Source organism: Petromyzon marinus, chromosome 57 (assembly GCF_048934315.1).
Source record: "Petromyzon marinus isolate PM22_M1 ecotype Great Lakes invasive population chromosome 57, UKy_Petmar_22M1.pri1.0, whole genome shotgun sequence".
Taxonomy (NCBI): Eukaryota; Metazoa; Chordata; class Hyperoartia; order Petromyzontiformes; family Petromyzontidae; genus Petromyzon; species Petromyzon marinus.
In genome coordinates this window covers 3,909,812-3,931,176 of record NC_133723.1, presented here as the reverse complement: position 1 = coordinate 3,931,176, position 21,365 = coordinate 3,909,812, and the positions used below count along the sequence as shown (strand labels likewise).

Below are 21,365 nucleotides of genomic sequence, written 5' to 3'. Positions count from 1 at the left end.
TCCCCCAGCCGGCGTGGGTGGAGATCGCATCGGTTATGTCAGAGGTTTGACGGGAGCTGCACGGGCCTCTTCACGTCCGCATCGGTGGACGAGCTCAGCGGTGAAACGCCACCACCACCACCGCCGCCGCCGCCGCCGCCACCACCACCGTTACCACCGCTCCCGCCGCCACCGCTACCGCCAGCAAAGCCGCCACCGCCAATCGCGATGGGCCACAGCGGCAGGGAGCCTCTGGGCATGCGGTCCAGCGGCTGTTGCGCCGGCGGCGGTGGCAGCAGCAGCGGGATTTGCCGAGGCAGCGTCATCCTCCGCTGGAGCGTCTTCCGACCCAGCTCGGTGAACATCGGCAGAGGAGGTCGCCCGTGACGGTCCGCATCCTCCTCCTCCTCCTCCTTCTGCTGCCGCTCGCCGCTCCACGGCTGATGTCCCGGCTGTTCCACCGTCGCCGGCGCACGGGGAAAGGCGCCGGCCCCGCCGCTCGCCCCGCCGTGCGGCAGCGCCGGCTGCGACGCCGAGAGGAGCCGCGCGGCGCGGCTCAGCGCTCCGGGCGATGAAGACACCGCGGCGGCGGCGCCCCCCGCCGCCCCCGCCGCAGCCGCGCCGGCAGCGGCGGCACCGGCACGGGAGGAGGGAAAAGCGGAGAAGGAGCGAGCGCCGCCGACGTCGGCGACGCTCGCCCGGCCGCCGCCGCCGCCACTGCCGGGCGACGGGAAGTGGCGGCAGAGGAGCGAGTCGCCGGAACCCGCGGCGCGCTCCGACCCGGCGCGCGCGAGCGGCGGGTTGCCGACGGCGGCGGTGCCGGCGGTGTCACGAGCCCAGGGCGGCTGCAGCAGCGACGGCGCCTGGAGCGACGGCGCGGGACCGCGCCGCGTTGCGCCCGTGGGGACCGTGCCGAGACCCCCGGCGGCGGTTTCCCCCGGGCGCCGGCGTGCCGTAGCCCGGGCTGGACCTGCGTCGCCCGGCGGCGCCGGAGCGGCGGCTGAGGCTGGCGTGGCGGCTCAGCGGCGGCGGCGGCGGCGGCGGCAGCGGCGGCGGCGGCGACGCCGGGTCGGGGCGGGGCGAGCAGCGGGTCACGGCTATGTGGATCGAAGAGGCGCGGCCGTCTCCGCCGCGAGGCGACGGAGACGGCCGCGGGCCGGCGAGCGAAGGGGCGAGCTCAGCGAGCGAGCGTCCGTGGTGAGGGGGAGACGAGGAGGAGGGGGGGGAGGAGGAGGAGGTGAACGAGGCGGTGGCGACGTTGGCGCCCAGCATCATCTCCCGGTCGCGGCGCACCATGGTGCGGATCATCTCGCGCTCGTGGGCGCCACACAGCCCGGTGCTCATGTCGTGCTCCACCTTGTGCAGCAGGATCGAGTTCTTCTTGCCTGCGGTGTTGCGACGACAACAACAACAACGACGACATCAACAACGACATCATCAACAATAACGACAGTATCAACAATAACCAGATCAACGATAACGACATCAACTACAACAATAACAACATCAACAAATAACGACATCAACAACGACATCAACAACAACATCAACAACAATAACAACATCAACAACAACAATCACGACATGACCCGGAGATCCCGTGGCTCGCATAGCTATGCTGAAAGGTGAGTGGGTAGATGGGTCCGTGAGTAGGTCAGTGAATGTGTAATTGGGTAGGTCAGTGAGTGGGTCAGTGAGTGGGTGAGTGGTTAGGTGAGTGGGCAGGTGGGTCAGTGGGTAGTTCAGTGAATGGGTAAGTGGGTAGGCGATTGGGTAGGTAGGTCAGTGGGTCGGTCAGCAAGTGGTTAGGTGGGTAGGTGAGTGGTGAGTGGGTGAGTGGGTAGGTGAGTGCTTAGGTGGGTCAGCGGACAGGTCATATAGTGGGTAAGTTGAAGGGTGAGTGGGTAGGTGGGTGATTGGGTCAGTGAGTGGGTAAGTGGGTAAGTGTGTAGGTGAGTGCGTAGGTAGGTCAGCGGATAGGTCAGTAAGTGGGTAATTTGAAGGGTGAGTGGGTAGGTGGGTGAGTGGGTAGGTCAGTGAGTGGGTCAGTGAGTTGGTAAGTGGCTAAGTGGGTAGGTGAGTGCGTAGGTAGGTCAGCGGATAGGTCAGTTAGTGTGTAATTTGAAGGGTGCGTGGGTAGGTGGGTGAGTGGGTAGGTCAGTGAGTGGGTCAGTGAGTTGGTAAGTGGCTAAGTGGGTAGGTGAGTGCATAGGTGGGTCAGCGGATAGGTCAGTTAGTGGGTAAGTTGAAGGGTGAGTGGGTAGGTGGGTGAGTGGGTAGGTCAGTGAGTGGCTCAGTGAGTGGGTAAGCAGGTAAGTGGCTAGGTGAGTGCATAGGTGGGTCAGCGGATAGGTCAGTTAGTGGGTAAGTTGAAGGGTGAGTGGGTCGGTGGGTGAAGTGGTTAGGTCATTGAGTGGCTCAGTGAGTGGGCAAGTGGCTAGGTGAGTGCGTAGGTAGGTCAGCGGATAGGTCAGGTAGTGGGTAAGTTGAAGGGTGAGTGGGTAGGTGGGTGAGTGGGTAGGTCAGTGAGTGGGTCAGTGAGTGGGTAAGCGGGTAAGTGGCTAGGTGAGTGCGTAGGTGGGTCAGGGGATAGGTCAATTAGCGGGTAAGTTGAAGGGTGAGTGGGTAGGTGGGTGAGTGGGTAGGTCAGTGAGTGGGTCAGTGAGTGGGTAAGCGGGTAAGTGGCTAGGTGAGTGCATAGGTGGGTCAGGGGATAGGTCAGTTAGCGGCTAAGTTGAAGGGTGAGTGGCTCGGTGGTTAAAGCGGTTAGGTCAGTGAGTGGCTCAGTGAGCGGGTAAGTGGGTTGAGCGGTTAGGTGAATGGGTAAGCGTATCAGCGGGTAGGTGATTCAGTGGCTGAGTTGGTTGAGGTGGGTGGGGTTGGTGTGCGTTGCTGCGGTTTGCGGTAGCCGCACCGATGCGGTTGAGGCGGTCGATGGCGACGCTCTCGAGGGCGCGGCGCATCACGGGGTGCTCCTCAAGCACGGCGGCGAAGTGCTCGCTGGACAGCGAGAAGAGGCGGCAGTAGGTGTCGGCGCGCACGCTCGCCGTGCGCCGCCCACGCGTCAGCAGGCAGATCTCTGCGGCCGCGGCGGCGGCGGCGGCGGTGGTGGTGGTGGAGCGGAGGGGGCGGGGAGAAGGTTACACGTGGGACGTTTAAACTGGAGGGGTTGGTGGAGGGTTCGGTGAGTGATGGCGGTTGCGAGTTGTGAATTGAGAGCCACACTGCTGCCCGCAACGCCCTAGCCCTGACTCTGTCCCTCCCTGGCCCCTCCACCCTCCCTACTCCCCCTACTCCCTACTCTCTCCTACTCTCTCCCTACTCCCTACTCTCTCCCTACTCCCTACTCTCTCCCTACTCTCTCCCTACTCTCTCCCTACTCCCTACTCTCTCCCTACTCTCTCCCTACTCCCTACTCTCTCCCTACTCTCTCCCTACCTCTCTCCCTACTCCCTACTCTCTCCCTACTCTCTCCCTACTCTCTCCCTACTCCCTACTCTCTTCCTACTCTCTCCCTACTCTCTCCCTACTCCCTACTCTCTCCCTACTCCCTACTCTCTCCCTACTCTCTCCCTACTCCCTACTCTCTCCCTACTCTCTCCCTACTCCCTACTCTCTCCCTACTCTCTCCCTACTCCTTACTCTCTCCCTACTCTCTCCCTACTCCCTACTCTCTCCCTACTCCCTACTCTCTCCCTACTCTCTCCCTACTCTCTCCCTACTCCCTACTCTCTCCCTACTCTCTCCCTACTCCCTACTCTCTCCCTACTCTCTCCCTACTCTCTCCCTACTCCCTACTCTCTCCCTACTCTCTCCCTACTCTCTCCCTACTCCATACTCTCTTCCTACTCTCTCCCTACTCTCTCCCTACTCCCTACTCTCTCCCTACTCACTACTCTCTCCCTACTCTCTCCCTACTCCCTACTCTCTCCCTACTCTCTCCCTACTCCCTACTCTCTCCCTACTCTCTCCCTACTCCTTACTCTCTCTCCTACTCTCTCCCTACTCCCTACTCTCTCCCTACTCCCTACTCTCTCCCTACTCTCTCCCTACTCCCTACTCTCTCCCTACTCTCTCCCTACTCCCTACTCTCTCCCTACTCCCTACTCTCTCCCTACTCTCTCCCTACTCCCCACTCTCTCACTACTCCCTACTCTCTCCCTACTCCCTACTCTCTCCCTACTCTCTCCCTACTCCCTACTCTCTCCCTACTCTCTCCCTACTCCCTACTCTCTCCCTACTCTCTCCCTACTCCTTACTCTCTCCCTACTCTCTCCCTACTCCCTACTCTCTCCCTACTCCCTACTCTCTCCCTACTCTCTCCCTACTCCCTACTCTCTCCCTACTCTCTCCCTACTCCCTACTCTCTCCCTACTCCCTACTCTCTCCCCTACTCTCTCCCTACTCCCCACTCTCTCCCTACTCCCTACTCTCTCCCTACTCCCTACTCTCTCCCTACTCTCTCCCTACTCCCTACTCTCTCCCTACTCTCTCCCTACTCCCTACTCTCTCCCTACTCTCTCCCTACTCCTTACTCTCTCCCTACTCTCTCCCTACTCCCTACTCTCTCCCTACTCCCTACTCTCTCCCTACTCTCTCCCTACTCCCTACTCTCTCCCTACTCTCTCCCTACTCCCTACTCTCTCCCTACTCCCTACTCTCTCCCTACTCTCTCCCTACTCCCCACTCTCTCCCTACTCCCTACTCTCTCCCTACTCCCTACTCTCTCCCTACTCCCTACTCTCTCCCTACTCCCTACTCTCTCCCTACTCTCTCCCTACTCCCCACTCTCTCCCTACTCCCTACTCTCTCCCTACTCCCTACTCTCTCCCTACTCCCTACTCTCTCCCTACTCCCTACTCTCTCCCTACTCTCTCCCTACTCCCTACTCTCTCCCTACTCCCTACTCTCTCCCTACTCTCTCCCTACTCCCTACTCTCTCCCTACTCCCTACTCTCTCCCTACTCCCTGCCTACTTCCTCCCAACTCCCTCCTCCCTCCCTACCTACTCGCCCCTTGATCTCTCCCTCCCTCCCTCCCTACTCCCTCCCCCCCCCCCCCCACACACCGCCACCTCGGTACCCCCCTCACCTCCGAAGTAGCAGCCATCAGAGAGCTTGGTGTCCACGGTGGTGGCGGCGGTACCACCACCACCACCACCACCACCACCACCACCGCCACCACCGCCACCACCACCGCCACCACCACCACCGCTGCCGCGCGAGAGCACGCTGAGCAGGCCGTGCTGCACGAAGAACATCCGCGTGCCCACAGTGCCCTCGCGCACCACCAGGTCGCCCGGCTGGAAGACCTCGAAGCGGAGCTTGGTGAGCACGCACGTGACGAAGGCCGGGTCGGCCGTGGCGAACAGCGGCATCGTGGCCACCAGCTGGCGGCAGTTGTAGTTGACGATCTCCTGTGTCCCCGGGGGGCGGGGGTGGGAGTGGGGGGGTGGGAGTGGGGGGGGGGTGGAGTGGGAGTGGTAGGGGTGTAGCGGGGGGGGTGGAGTGGTAGGGGTGGAGTGGGAGAGTGTAGCGGGGGGGGGGGGTTGAGTGGGGGGGTGTAGCGGGGAGTGGGGGGTTGGAATGGGGGGGAGGTGGAGTGGGGGGTGTAGAGGGGGAGGGTGGAATGGGGGGGGTGGAGTGGGGGGGGTGTAGAGGGGGAGGGTGGAATGGGAGGGGTGGAGTGGGGGGGGGTGTAGAGGGGGAGGGTGGAATGGGGGGGTTGAGTGGGGGGGGGTGTAGAGGGGGAGGGTGGAATGGGGGGGGTGGAGTGGGGGGGGGTGTAGCGGGGGAGGGTGGAATGGGGGGGTTGAGTGGGGGGGGGGTGTAGAGGCGGAGGGTGGAATGGGGGGGTTGAGTGGGGGGGGGGTGTAGAGGGGGAGGGTGGAATGGGGGGGGGGTGGAGTGGGGGGGGTGTAAAGGGGGAGGGTGGAATGGGGGGGGGGGTTGAGTGGGGAGGGGGGTCAAGCGGTCGCACCTTCAAAAATCGCTTTACAGAAACGCGTTGTGGCTCGCCGGTGCTGGAGGTGGTGGAGGAGGGGGGTGAGTGAGGGGGTGAGTGAGGGGATGAGTGAGGGGATGAGTGAGGGGATGAGTGAGGGGATGAGTGAGGGGATGAGTGAGGGGATGAGTGAGGGGATGAGTGAGGGGATGAGTGAGGGGATGAGTGAGGGGATGAGTGAGGGGATGAGTGAGGGGATGAGTGAGGGGATGAGTGAGGGGATGAGTGAGGGGATGAGTGAGTTGGTCAAAAGCCCGGGTGAGTGGGTGGGTAGGCAGGCGGGCGGGCGGGCGAGCGAGCGAGCGAGTGGATTGCGGATTTTGATTGCACAAACCGCGGCAGATGCGGCTAACCCGACGATGCACGGACTGGACAATTGCAAACTCTCCATTGGCAGCGAGCGAGCGAGTGTGGTCATCCACACCGGGAGCGTGGTGCAACCAATAGACGCCGCGAACCACAAACACGAGGAGGGAGACATCACGCGGGCGTCTGGGCTGGACCACCTGAACGTGGGATTGCAGTCGTTGGCTCTGCATGGACATCGGCGACCGTGCACGACAGGGAGAAGGAAGCAAACCCTTGGCCGATGAAGCCATCCGCTCGGCTACGGCTCCCAACGCAACGCTTAGCCACCTCCTCACCCCAACTCGTGTTTGCGGTTTTTGTTTTTTTTTAAACCTGGACTTTTCTGTTTTGCGCATGAGTCGCTTTAAGATGTTTTCCTGCTCATGGTTTTTGTTTTTCTTTTTTTTGTTTGTTGCGGTTGCAACCCGATTCAAGAGCCCAGCGGCTCACAGGGAGGGCTCCCACCAAATGAATGAAACTGCAACTGCGTCACGGCTCAATAACGTTGCAATATAATAATCATAGTCATCGTAACAAGCGGGAGGCTTACACAAACAATGTCGTCTGTAAAACAGGTTTTGATCATAGAGATAGACACACAGAGTTCGTACACCCTTACCCGTGTGGACTAATCTCCATCCGAGAATATTTTTTTCCCCTTTTTTTTCCACTGGCAACAAAACAGCCGTGTTAAGATGTTAAAACACCAAACTGAAAACTTTTTTTTGCGAGGAATTACGTCACTGCATTAACCACAATGCTCGTGGCCAGAATGCAAACACAAAACATAACACAGCTGTTTTGTTGCCAGCAAAATAGGGGAAACCCCTATGGTTATATTTTGGTACTGGCAAAGGAGATCCCATGAAATACTGGTTTTGTTTGGGGGGGGGGGGTTTAGATGTCGTAAAATAAATAAATGTGTCGTTAAACCCGCCACCACCCGACACGGCCAACTAGTAAATGTTGTGGGTTTGCTCAACAATACACCGGTGTGCTGTAAAAGTAACTTGACAAAACCCTTCATAAATTAACCCAGGGGGTCCCCAAACCCCGGGCCGCGGACCGGTACTGGCCCGTGGCCTGTTAGGAACCGGGCCGCACAGCAGGAGGAGGTGAGAGCGGTGAGTCCGCACGTGGCTCGCCGCCATTATTTTATTATTCACCACTTGCGTCCGCGCCTCTTTTCCCGCACTGTGCACTCGTCTCAGTCACGTGGTGTTGGTAAGCCCACGAGCTCTAACCCCCTAGTAGCCACAATGAGTTAAAAAACAACAGACGTAGCTGGAGAGCTTCTTTGAAAAGGGGGAAAGACCAAATGGTGACCACCCACCCCCCTCCGTGAAATTTTCTGTCTTCCACGAAACCGGTCCCTGGTGCCAAAAAGGTTGGGGACCGCTGATCTAACCCACGAAAAAAAAACCTCTAATACGAATAATTATTCATCATCACGTTTCCGTGAATTCCATTCCGTCCACGTGTACAAGGGCAGCAGCCGCAGCAGTAGCAGTGGCGGTGTTTTAATTCAGGTGCTCGATGGCAACTGTTGAGGTCCTGCTGCTGTTGCTGGTGCTGCTGCTGCTGGCCACGACGAGAGAGAGTTTGTGTCGTGTCGCTGATCCTCCTCCTCCTCCGTTAAACGACGCGAACTCGTTTAGTTTTTGGTCCACAGACCCATCGACTCAAATTGCCCAACGACTATCATTGCCCATGGACTATCATTGCCCATAGACTAACATTGCCCATAGACAATCATTGCCCATAGACTATCATTGCCCATAGACTATCATTGCCCATAGACTATCATTGCCCATGGACTATCATTGCCCATAGACTATCATTGCCCATAGACTATCATTGCCCAACGACTATCATTGCCCATAGACTATCATTGCCCATAGACTATCATTGCCCATAGACTATCATTGCCCATAGACTATCATTGCCCATAGACTATCATTGCCCATGGACTATCATTGCCCATAGACTATCATTGCCCATAGACTATCATTGCCCAACGACTATCATTGCCCATAGACTATCATTGCCCATAGACAATCATTGCCCATAGACTATCATTGCCCATAGACTATCATTGCCCATAGACTATCATTGCCCATAGACTATCATTGCCCATAGACTATCATTGCCCATAGACTAACATTGCCCATAGACTATCATTGCCCATAGACTATCATTGCCCATAGACTATCATTGCCCATAGACAATCATTGCCCATAGACTATCATTGCCCAAAGACTATCATTGCCCATAGACTATCATTGCCCATGGACTATCATTGCCCATGGACTATCATTGCCCATAGACTATCATTGCCCATAGACTATCATTGCCCATTGACTATCATTGCCCATAGACTATCATTGCTCATAGACTATCATTGCCCATAGACTATCATTGCCCATAGACTATCATTGCCCATAGACTATCATTGCCCATAGACTATCATTGCCCATAGACTAACATTGCCCATAGACTATCATTGCCCATAGACTATCATTGCCCATAGACTATCATTGCCCAAAGACTATCATTGCCCATAGACTATAATTGCCCATAGACTATCATTGCCCATAGACTATCATTGCCCATAGACTATCATTGCCCATAGACTATCATTGCCCATGGACTATCATTGCCCATAGACTATCATTGCCCATAGACTATCATTGCCCATAGACTATCATTGCCCAACGACTATCATTGCCCATAGACTATCATTGCCCATAGACAATCATTGCCCATAGACTATCATTGCCCATAGACTATCATTGCCCATAGACTATCATTGCCCATAGACTATCATTGCCCATAGACTATCATTGCCCATAGACTAACATTGCCCATAGACTATCATTGCCCATAGACTATCATTGCCCATAGACTATCATTGCCCATAGACAATCATTGCCCATAGACTATCATTGCCCAAAGACTATCATTGCCCATAGACTATCATTGCCCATGGACTATCATTGCCCATGGACTATCATTGCCCATAGACTATCATTGCCCATAGACTATCATTGCCCATTGACTATCATTGCCCATAGACTATCATTGCTCATAGACTATCATTGCCCATAGACTATCATTGCCCATAGACTATCATTGCCCATAGACTATCATTGCCCATAGACTATCATTGCCCATAGACTAACATTGCCCATAGACTATCATTGCCCATAGACTATCATTGCCCAAAGACTATCATTGCCCATGGACTATAATTGCCATTAGGCTATATTTGACCATAGACTAAAAATTGCCCATCGATTTAACTTTACCCATAGACTGACGTTTGCCCTAGGCTAACATTTGCCGATAGACTTGCCATTGCCCATACGCTGTTCTCATTCGAGAGTATTGCAATGTGAATCTTGACCTAAAGCTTTCGCGACTGGCAGGAATTCATATTCTTTGGGTCTTTCGGTAAAGTCACGTAGAAAGGTTCGAATAAAATAACAAAAAATAACCGAAAAAACGACGACGTTTCGATCGCAACACAAGCGGTCATTTTCAGGAAGAGGCGGGTTAGTTTCCAAGGAAAGGCAAGCAACGTCGAAGTTCCGTTGATATTTTCTTTGAACCTATCTACGTAACTTCACCGAAACACCCAAGAATATTGCAACGTGGTTCGGGAGCTGCGTCGAGGTCTGCGTCTGCTGCTGCTGCTGCTGCTGCTGGCCACGTCAAGAGGGCTTCAACAGAGAGAGAGAGAGAGAGTCCATCTGGTTGTGCGGCTTTGCCGTGTACCGTAGATTAACGAAGCAAATCTACCGCATCTCATTTCCCGAGGTAATTTGTTGCCATCGCACTGCCCATGTGTGCACTGGGGCTGCTGCTCTGCAACGCACAACCCCTGGCAAAATAAGGCCTTAATGTCGCGGGATGAGGCCTGGGCCAGAGCACCACGTGGACATGAGGGGTCAGAGGTCACGGAGCCGCCACCCGCCGAGAGCCTGGGCTCCAAACTCATAGACTCACATAGAGACCCGTAGAGACCCCACATACTCAAATAGAGACACATCGACGTACACAGAGGCATATAGAGACCCAAATAGAGACCCACACTCTCACATAGACACACATAGAAGACCCACAAACTCAAATAGACACCCACAGACTCACATAGACAGAGATAGAGACCCACAGACTCACATAAGCTCACGTAGAGACACATAGACTCACATAGATACCCATAGACTCACATAGAGGACCAGAGACTCACATAGAGACCCACAGACTCACATGAGATCCACATAGGGACACACAGACTAAAATTCAGACCCATAGTCTCATACAAAAACAAATTGACTGATAGATACGCATAAACTCACATAGATACCCATAGACTCACGTAGAAAACCAGAGACTCACATAGACACTCACAGACTCATATCGAGACCGATAGATGCCTATAGATACCCATACAATCATACAGAGACCCATAGACTCACATAGACTGAGTTGGTGTGATTAAACTGGGTTCCCAAGTGTAGTGAGTTGATGGTATCAGCCCAGTCCCCATTTACGGAATAAATAACGACAACGACAACAGCAACAAAAAACGCATCACAGTAAAATTGGCCCTGCACTTAAATTTGCCCTCGATCTCAACTCCGAAAATTAAATCATCCGTCTGAGCGTCACGCAAGCGAGCGTCGTTTCTGGCAACGGCTGAGCGGGTCGGAGAGCGGTCAAACCATCTTTGGAGACGTGGTCGAATGCAGAGCCAGAGCGAGCACCGAGACACGGGTGGAGTGGTGGCGCTGCGGTTAGCGCCACCCACGAGAACCCCGGGTTACACTCCGGGCCCAGAGCCGGATCCCTGGCCCGCTCTCTCGTCCGCCACCCAGCATGGTGAAGTATTGTCAAATAAAGATTGTGATAAGTTCATTTGTTGATGTTTAATTATTTATCCAGGAGAGGCATACCGCGAAGGCAACGATGTTAGCTACCTCGCCTGGTATACATGAGGTCGTGGGTTCGATCCGACCCTTGACGCCTGCTGTGTATTTGGAGTTTGTGGTGTCTCTCTCTCATCATCATCATCATCGTGGTGGCTAGGAGATGTTAGCTACCTCGCCTGGTATACAGGAGGTCCTGGTTTCGATCCGACCCTTGACGCCTGCTGTGTATTTGGAGTTTGTGGTGTCTCTCTCTCATAATCATCATCATCATGATGGCTAGGAGATGTTAGTTACTTCGCCTGGTATACAGGAGGCCGTGGGTTCGATCCGACCCTTGACACCTGCTGTGTGTTTGGAGTTTGTGGTGTCTCTAACTCTCTCATCATCATCATCGTCATGGTGGCTATGAGATGTTAGCTACCTCGCCTGGTATACAGGAGGTGGTAGGTTCGATCGCGACCCTGACACCTGTTGGATATTTGGAGTTTGCGTCTCTCTCTCATCATCATCACAGTGGCTAGGAGATGTTAACTACCTCGCCTGGTATACAGGAGGTCGTGGGTTCGATCCCTACCGTGATGCCTGCTGTATATGTGGAGTTTGCGGTGTCTTTCTCTCTCTCATCATCATCACGGTGGCTAAGAGATGCTAACTACCTCGCCTGGTATACAGGAAGTCGTGGGTTCGATCCTACCCTGATGCCTACTGCTGCAAATATATTTGGAATTTGAGCCTCTCTTAATTATTTTCAGAAATTATTATGGAAAAATATATTTTTGTTTTTTACCCGGGACTTGGCTGCAATGGATGTCCACGTGTTGATGATGAGCCACTTCGATGAGCTACATCATTTGTGATGGCTTCGATCGATTCTGAAAGATAGCTAACTGAGCTCAGTGGGCCTTGCCTGGTTAAACAAACATAGTTTAAATTTTGATTTAAAGCTTTCGTGACTGCAGGGATTCATATTCTTGGTTATTATTTTATTGTTTCCCTTCTGCGTGACTTTACCGAAAGAACCAAGAATAGAAACAGAGTTTAGTTTAACACGCAGGCATCCGCGACCAATGTCATCCATAATAGAGGTTTTTTTTGGGTTAGATCGCGTACATATATACATGTGTCGTTAAACCCGCCACCACCCGACACAGCCAACTAGTAAGGTTTGTCACGTAACACGGAACGTGGCCAATTCGCCACTAGTACAGCACTAGTGTGTAGTGTAGTGCATAGTGAAGTGTATAGTGTATAGTGGAGTGTATAGTAGTGTAGTGTATAGTGTAGTGTATAGTAGTGTAGTGTATAGTGTAGTGTATAGTGAAGTGTATAGTGTAGTGTATAGTAGTGAAGTGTATAGTGTAGTGTATAGTAGAGTGTATAGTAGTGTAGTGTATCGTAGTGTAGTGTATAGTTTAGTGTATAGTGTAGTGTATAGTGTAGTGTATAGTAGTGTAGTGTATAGTGGAGTGTATAGTAGTGTAGCGTATAGTGGAGTGTATAGTAGTGTCGTGTATAGTGTATAGTAGTGTAGTGTATAGTAGTGTATAGTAGTGTATAGTGAAGTGTATAGTGTAGTGTATAGTAGTGAAGTGTATAGTGTAGTGTATAGTAGTGTAGTGTATAGTAGTGTAGTGTATAGTAGTGTAGTGTATAGTAGTGTATAGTAGTGTAGTGTATAGTGTAGTGTATAGTAGTGTAGTGTATAGTGTAGTGTATAGTGAAGTGTATAGTGTAGTGTATAGTAGTGTAGTGTATAGTGGAGTGTATAGTAGTGTCGTGTATAGTGTAGTGCTGTACCAGTATACTACACTATACACTACACTACTATACACTACACTACTGTACACTACACTACTATACACTACACTACTATACACTACACTATACACTACACTACATTGTTGTTGTCATGGTTGTTGTGATTGTTGCTGCCGTCTTTGTCGTCACTGTTGTTGTGATTGTTGTTGTTGTGATTGTTGTTGTTGTGATTGTTGTTGTTGTTGTTGACGACGCGTGGCTGCCCCCTCTCACCTGCTTGAGCGGCTCGCTGAGCTCCCCCAGGATGTTGTCCTCGTCAAACATCTTCCCCTGGTAGCGGTGCTCGTAATACTCGTGGATGCGCTGGCGCATGTCCGTGGGCAGCTTGTGGAAGGACATGTACTGCTCCACTTGCTTGTACTGCACGTGGGGGAGTGGAGAAGGAGGGGGAGAGATAAACAACAACAACAACAACGACGACGTTGATTATTGACTTTCAACCACGGCAGGCCACGTGACGATCCGGTCAAACATGTGCGGGGGAGGATGGAGGAGGGTGGGGACAGGGAGATACACAACAACAAACACAACAACAACGACGACGTTGATTATTGACTTTCAACCACGGCAGGCCACGTGACGATCCGGCCAAACTCGTGGAGTCCAGAGCCCTCCATCGCCCACGCAGATCTCCACCCCCCTCGTGAGTGGCACTCCAGGGATCCTGGAGTTCACTCGATTTTCACTCGAAGCTTCCGTGACTGCAGAGATTCATATTGTTCGGTCCTTTCGGGAAAGTCACGTAGATAGAAGAAAAATAATAATGATGAAGTTATTAAAAAATGAAAATAATAAAAATAATAGAACAAAAAAATACAAATTTCGATGAAGGCCGCTTGTGTTGTGGCCGAAACGTCGTGAGAATTTTATTGTGTTATTTTATTTTATCAATTTATTATTTTATTCTCATTCTACGTGACTTTACCGAAAGAACCAAAGAAGAAGAAAAAATTACAAATATAATATACACATCTATTCTTATTTTCGTTTTTATTAACTTTTTTTTTCTATCTACGTGACTTCACGGAAAGAGCCAAAGAATATTCACTCGATTTGACTGAACTTGAAATGAGACTGACACCGCTCCCCCTCCTCTCCTCTACCCCCCCCCCTCTCCCCTCTTTCCCCCCTTGCTTCCCCGAAGACAAGAGTGGAATCTGCCGCACGACGCTACTGCCCCTACGCGATCCGTCCGAGCCGCCGATCGTGCACCGCTCACCTCTCGCGGAAGTTTCACACCCACGCACCCCTCCCCCCGCTCTCTCCCGCCCCACCCCCACCCCCGGTTGGATCAATAAAAATAATTTCACAACAAACTCTCCACCACCCGATGCGCCCGACGCCAGCGCGCGGGATCGTCACCGCAGCCCGTGAGCGGCTCCCGTGGCCGCTGGCGGTGGCTAGGGAGATGTTGACTACCTCGCCTGGTACGCAGGAGGTCGTGGGTTCTATCCCTCTCTCATCATCATCACGGTGGCTAGGGAGATGTTAACTACCTCGCCTGGTACGCAGGAGGTCGTGGGTTCTATCCCTCTCTCATCATCATCACGGTGGCTAGGGAGATGTTAACTACCTCGCCTGGTACGCAGGAGGTCGTAGGTTCGATCCCTCTCTCATCATCATCACGGTGGCTAGGAGATGTTAACTACCTCGCCTGGTACGCAGGAGGTCGTGGGTTCGATCCCGACCCTGACACCTGATGGATATTTGGAGTTTGCGTCTCTCTCATCATCATCATCATCACGGTGGCTAGGGAGATTTTAACTACCTCGCCTGGTATGCAGGAGGTCGTGGGTTCGATCCCGACCCTGACCCCTGCTGCTGCTGTATATTTGGAGTTTGCGTCTCTCTCTCATCATCATCACGGTGGCTAGGGAGATGTTAACTACCTCGCCTGGTACACAGGAGTACGTGGGTTCGATCCCGATCCTGACACCTGTTGGATATTTGGAGTTTGCGTCTCTCTCTCATCATCATCATCACGGTGGCTAGGGACATGTTAACTACCTCGCCTGGTATGCAGGAGGTCGTGGGTTAGATCCGGATCCTGACACCTGTTGGATATTTGGAGTTTGCGTCTCTCTCTCATGATCATTACGGGCTAGGATATGTTAACTGCCTCGCCTGGTATGCAGGAGGTCGTGGGTTCGATTCCGTCCCTGACGCCTGTTGGATATTTGGAGTTTGCGGTGTCTTTCGCTCTCTCATCGTCATCACGGTGGCTAGGAGATATTAACTACCTCGCCTGGTCTACAGGAAGTCGTGGGTTCAATCCCGACCCTAACGCCTGCTGCTGCTGCTGTGTATTTGGAGTTGGCGGTGTCTCTCTCTCTCTCTGTCTCTCTCTCGTTAGTGTCGTGGATTCTTCTCCACGCGTTTAGAGCAAAGCGATACGCCACTTCGTCGGGATCGTCATTCGCAGTGGCCGGGGGTCGCTTCTCAGTTTGGGGGGCCCTTACACCTGGTAACACACAAAAAAGTTAATTGTGTAATAGTTTATCTCTCTCTCTCTCTCGAGAGAGAGAGAGAGATGGAGAGACCCTTGGCTACAATTACATTTGACCGACAGGACGGGAGGCGCACGGGGATTGGATATCGCGTGCGTTGTCCGTTGTCCCGATAATTGCGGTGGAGCTATCAGTGGTGGTGGGGGGGGGGGGAAGTCGTGCCCAGTTTGGAGAGACCGCCCAGGGGGCAGCTGAGCATAGCGGGCGGGGTGGGGTGGGGGGGACGGTGCCGCTTTAAAGCGGCTAATGTTAACCTTTGTTAATGCGTAAGCCCCCGAACGCCCCCCTACAACGCCGCGTGAGCATCATTCGCATGCGCGCGTGTGGCCAATGGCAAAGAAGCCCCCCCCCCCCCGCCCCCACAGCGTGTAGGCTACACCCCAGGCTGTCGGGGCAAGTGCCGTGGAGCGCCGAGCACCCGGCGCTAACCGCTGCGCCACCGCTCCCCACAACAACAACAACAGCAGCCGTCGTTCGTCGCTAAGTGGCGAACGACAGTGCCAGGCTAGGTGCACTTTGAGGCCACCACGTGCAGTGACGAAGGCTCGCTGCTGGCAGGAAGTCACGGGACAGTCCCAGGTCCCATGGGGTTGACTGACTGAGATGACGGGCAGATGCTACAAGCTGTGCCAGGCTAGGTGCAGGAGGAGGTCACGGGACAGTCCCAGGTCCCATGGGGTTGACTGACTGAGATGACGGGCAGATGCTACAAGCTGTGCACCCCACTGTGCCAGGCTAGGTGCAGGAGGAGGTCACGGGACAGTCCCAGGTCCCATGGGGTTGACTGACTGAGATGACCGGCAGATGCTTCCAGCTGTGCTCCCGACTGTGCCAGGCTAGGTGCAGGAGGAGGTCACGGGACAGTCCCAGGTCCCATGGGGTTGACTGACTGAGATGACCGGCAGATGCTACCAGCTGTGCACCCCACTGTGCCAGGCTAGGTGCAGGAGGAGGTCACGGGACAGTCCCAGGTCCCATGGGGTTGACTGACTGAGATGACCTTCAAATGCTACCAGCTCTGCTCCCCACTGTGCCAACTCGTTACGTTTTATCCGCACACAAATACAAAGATGCCCCGTATAGCCTCAACAGACTGTAGGGGCAAGTGCTGTTTGCGAGCACCTATGAAGACCGGCACGGCACACGAGGGGGTGGGTGGCCAGCACCACGCCCGACCGTCTTTGTCTCCCCAGTGGCGATATTTACACACCGCACAAGGTACTCATTTGGGGCTGATTCGACCTAGGGGAGGCCCGGGACCGGTTCAAATAATCGCCACCGGTTTTGACCGTGAGCGGGAATCGAACTCGGGTCGCCGGGTTCGTAGCGCAGCGTAGCGCTAACCGCTGCACCACCGCACACACACACACGCTCAAAGACAAAGCTCCCCCGTGTAGCCTACACATACTGTTGGGCCAAGTGCAGTTAACGAGAAGTAGCACCGATAAATACCCCCGGCCGCCTTTGTCTCCCTATTGCCAACATTTCATGCACAGCGCACTAGGAATTCATTTGAGCTTGAGTCGACCTACACACGTGTACACAGACACACACACACACACACGTGTGTACCAATACCCGACATTTAACACTAAAATTGACGGTGACATCACCACGGCTCCTGCGCCAGGCTAGGTGAACTTTGAGGCCACGTAAAGTGTCGAAGGCTCTCGCTGCTGGCAGGAGGAGGTCTCGGGACAGACCCAGTGGGTGCGATGGGTTGGCCGACTGAGATGACCGGTAGATGCACCGCCTGTGCCCTCTACTGTGCCAACTTGTTACATTTTAGTCGCCCTGCGCTCCACTCGTTGTTGTGAGCGTCGCTTCTCCACCCTCCGCTGTTGTTGGAGGGCGACTGCCTCCAACTGCCAAGCAGCAGCGTCCTTCACGAGCCTCCTCCCCAGAGGCCGATCTTGACACCGCTGGTACCAGCCATCAGCAAGTCCACTCAGCTCCACGTCCTCTTGTACCACATCACTCCATCTCTTCTCCAGCCCGTGCCCTGCCAATTTAGCCTCCTCTATCTGGCCAAACAGACGCTGCTTGGGCATGCGGTGGCTGGGCATGCGGGCTACATGACTCTTTGAACGCAGCCTTGCCTGCCGGAGGAGCTCACTGATGGGAATGGGTCCAGATCTTTCAATGATTTGTGAGCTCGTCACACAATCCAGACGTACATACACACGTGTCCACGCACACCGACAAACACACACACGCGTACACGCGCATGTATACACACACGTACGTGCGCACACACACACGTACACACACAAAGACAAAGATCCCCCGTATTGCATTACCAGACTGTGGGGGCAAGTGCTGTTAGCGAGCACCTTTGAAGGCCGGCACGGCACACGAGGGGGTGGGTGGCCAACACCACGCCCGGCCGCCTTTGTCTCCCCAGTGGCGATGTTCACACGTCGCACCAGGTACTCATTTGAGGCTGAGTCGACCTAGGAGAGGCCCAGGACCGGTTCAGATAATCGTCACTGGGTGTTGGCCGTGAGCGGGAATCGATCCCGGGTTGCCGGGTTCGGAGCGCAGCGCGCTAACCGCTACACTACCGCTCCCCACACACACACGCACACACACCTATACACACACACGTGTATACACACACCCATACACGCACACTATGCACACACACGTGTACACATGCACACCTATACACACACACACGTGTACACACACACACATGTGTACACACACACGCGCGCACACACATACACGTGTACACACGCACACGTATACACACACGTGTACACACACACACGTGTACACACACACGCGCGCACACACATACACGTGTACACACGCACACCTATACACACACACACGTGTACACACACACGTGTACACACGCACACGAGAGGCACTAATTCTGTGAGTCGGCTTAAGCCGCTAAGTCCGGGACAGAAGCATCCCGGACGTAGCGGGGCGTTCGTACGCACAGCACGATCGTCAGTGTAATCACCTCCCGCTCACCACCCTCTCACCACCCGCTCACCACCATCTCACCACCTGCTCACCGCCCTCTAACCGCCCGCTCGCTGCCCTCTCACCGCGAGACTCACCGCTCGCTCACCACGAGACTCACCGCTCGCTCACCACGAGACTCACCGCTCGCTCACCACGAGACTCACCGCTCGCTCACCGCCAGCTCACCGTGAGATTCACCACTCACTCACCACCTGCTCACCGCAAGTGTCACCCCCGCTCACCACCCGCTCACCACGATATTCCCTGCCCACTCACCACGAGACTCACCCCCGCTCGCCGCTTGCTCACCGCTAGCCTCACCCCAAAGGTGACCGGGGGAATGGCTCTGACTCCTGGCCGCGGAGCCTTAACCAGGCCTGCCCACCATCACGAAGGCCTCTAATGAGAGCCGGGGGCTCCAGCAACTCGCAAAACAGCCCTAAAGCCCTGGCCTACTGACATTACCAGAGTGCCTTGACCAGGCTAACAAAGCAAAGGCGTAGGATCTTGTTGGAATTGCCCACACCTCTGCTGTAGCAGATGGTCAGAGAATAATATGGCATCCGTGCAGGACCGCCCAGGCCTGAAGCCGCATTGGGGCTCCGCAAGCCTCTCCTCGGCATGCTGGCAGGCAAGGCGATGCTGAATAATCCTTGGCAGGACCTTTCACGGCACACCGAGGAGGGAGATGTCCCTGGAGTTGGTACAATCTGTATGATCGCCCTTCCTAAAAAGGTGGGTGGGTGGGGGTGGCGGGCACCAGGGCATCCTTCCAATTCTACGGAAAACCATCATGTTGCCAAGACAGCTGTATTGATGTCAATGAGCGTAGTCTGCACACAGGCGCCAATCCTTCCATCAATAGTTCGCTCGGGAGATCATCTCTGCCACTGATACTTCTTCAGTGGGTAACACCTCGGCCAGCCAATCATTAGGGGCCGTCCATAAATGACGTCACGCGATTTTGGACGATTTTTTACCCCCCCCCCAATCGTCACACGGCATCACAAAAAGTCAGACCCCCCCCCCTCAAATATAACGTCACAAAGCTATGCCCCCCCTCCCCCCGCCCCCCCCAAAAAATAAAACATGCTTCAAATCGCTTTAAACTATTGTCATTGTAGTGCGTATTTAATGTGGCGCTGCACTCTGACGTTGTAGGAGTACACATTTATTTAAAAAAAAGTCTATTTAATTAAGTAGAACGTGTTGCCTATATCCATTCAAAGTTGCGCAGTTTTACGTGACGTCACATTTCTCAACCCCCCCCACCTCGTCACACATCGTCACAAATGTCTGACTCCTCCCCCCTCTAGGTGCGTGACGTCAACGGCCCCGTTAGCGGTTGGCTTACTTCTGCCGATGTTTGAGGCACGGCAGCCCCAGCGGGGATCGTCCTCCACCTTTGCCCCACGATGTCGTCTCGGGTCGGAGGGAATTCTCCTCCACCCAAAGACCTCACAGCAATGCTTAAGCAAACCCGCGGACCCTGTTCTTGAGGCGGTCGGAGATCCGGTAAACTTTTCTCTCCCCGGTTTTATGCAAATTGATTTTTTTTATCTTCTTCATGGAATCAAAGAATGATTCGTGATCGCGGACTACCAAGGCAGACTCCGCCTTGCGCAGCTGATCAGCATGGTTGGCTACGTACGGTAGGCGAAACGAGCTCCACAAAGATACACATTCTCTCTCACACACACACGACATAGCCTGAACAGACCGTTAGAGCGCGCCACTGTTAGCGAGTAGCACCGATGAAGGCCGGAACGGTACACGAGGAGGAGGGGGGGATCAACACCACGCCCGACCGCCTTTGTCTCCCCAGTGGCGATGTTTTACACGCCGCACCAGGTACTCATTTGAGGCCGAGTCGAGCGAGGGGAGACCCATGACCGGTTTAAATAATCGCCACCGGTGTTGGCCGTGAGCGGGGAATCGAACTCAGGGTCCGCCGGGTTCGTAGCGCTGCGCTATGCTACACACACACGCACACACACACACGCACGCACGCGCACACACACGCATGCACACGCACACACGCACGCGCACGCACGCACACACGCACGCACACACAAACGCGCACACACGCACACACACACGCACACACACGCACACACACGTACACACGCACACACACGCGCACACGCACACACACACACGCATGCGCACGCACACACACGTGCACGCACGCACACACACACGCACGCACACACACGTACACACACGCACACACGCACACACACGCGCCCACGCACACACACACACAAACGCACACACACACGCACACACGCAAACGCACACACGCGCACACACGCACACACACACGCACACACACACGCACACACACACGCACACACACGTGTGCCCGAGGGTCACCTTCTCCTGGTACTGTCGACGCGAGGAGTCGAGCGACTGTATGAGCGCCGTGGCGTGCCCGATGAACATGGCGTAGCACGTGGCGCCCACGATCATGCTGAGCATGGTGAGCCACACGTCGGCCTGGCCCAGCGGGGCTCGCTGCCCGTAGCCGATGCACAGCATGTGGCTCATGGCCTTGAAGAGCGCGTACGAGTACTGGCGACCCCACGTGTCGTTCTGCGCGGGGGGAGGAGAGAGGACGGGGGGGGGGGGCAGGTGCCAGAGTGGTGAGATGTTAACTACCTCGCCGGGTCTACAGGAGGTCGTGTGTTCGATCCCGACGCTGACGCCTGTTGTGTATTTGGAGTTTGCGTGTCTCTCTCTGTCTCTCTCATAATTATCACGGTGGCTATGAGATGTTAACTACCTCGCCGGGTCT

The 21,365-nt window shown here is 54.6% G+C and overlaps 1 protein-coding gene across 1 annotated transcript in view; it reads right to left on the bottom strand.

Annotated features, from left to right (window-relative positions):
* Positions 1–972: 972 nt before the first annotated feature.
* Positions 973–21,365, bottom strand: part of LOC116954914 (potassium/sodium hyperpolarization-activated cyclic nucleotide-gated channel 3-like) — a 50,836-nt gene continuing 30,443 nt past the window's right edge. Inside the window, 7 exon segments of the mRNA XM_076052683.1 lie at positions 973–1,229; positions 1,231–1,364; positions 2,894–3,058; positions 5,071–5,108; positions 5,193–5,395; positions 13,296–13,442; positions 20,945–21,163. Coding sequence (XP_075908798.1) covers positions 1,077–1,229; positions 1,231–1,364; positions 2,894–3,058; positions 5,071–5,108; positions 5,193–5,395; positions 13,296–13,442; positions 20,945–21,163 — 1,059 coding nt within the window. The 3' untranslated portion in view covers positions 973–1,076.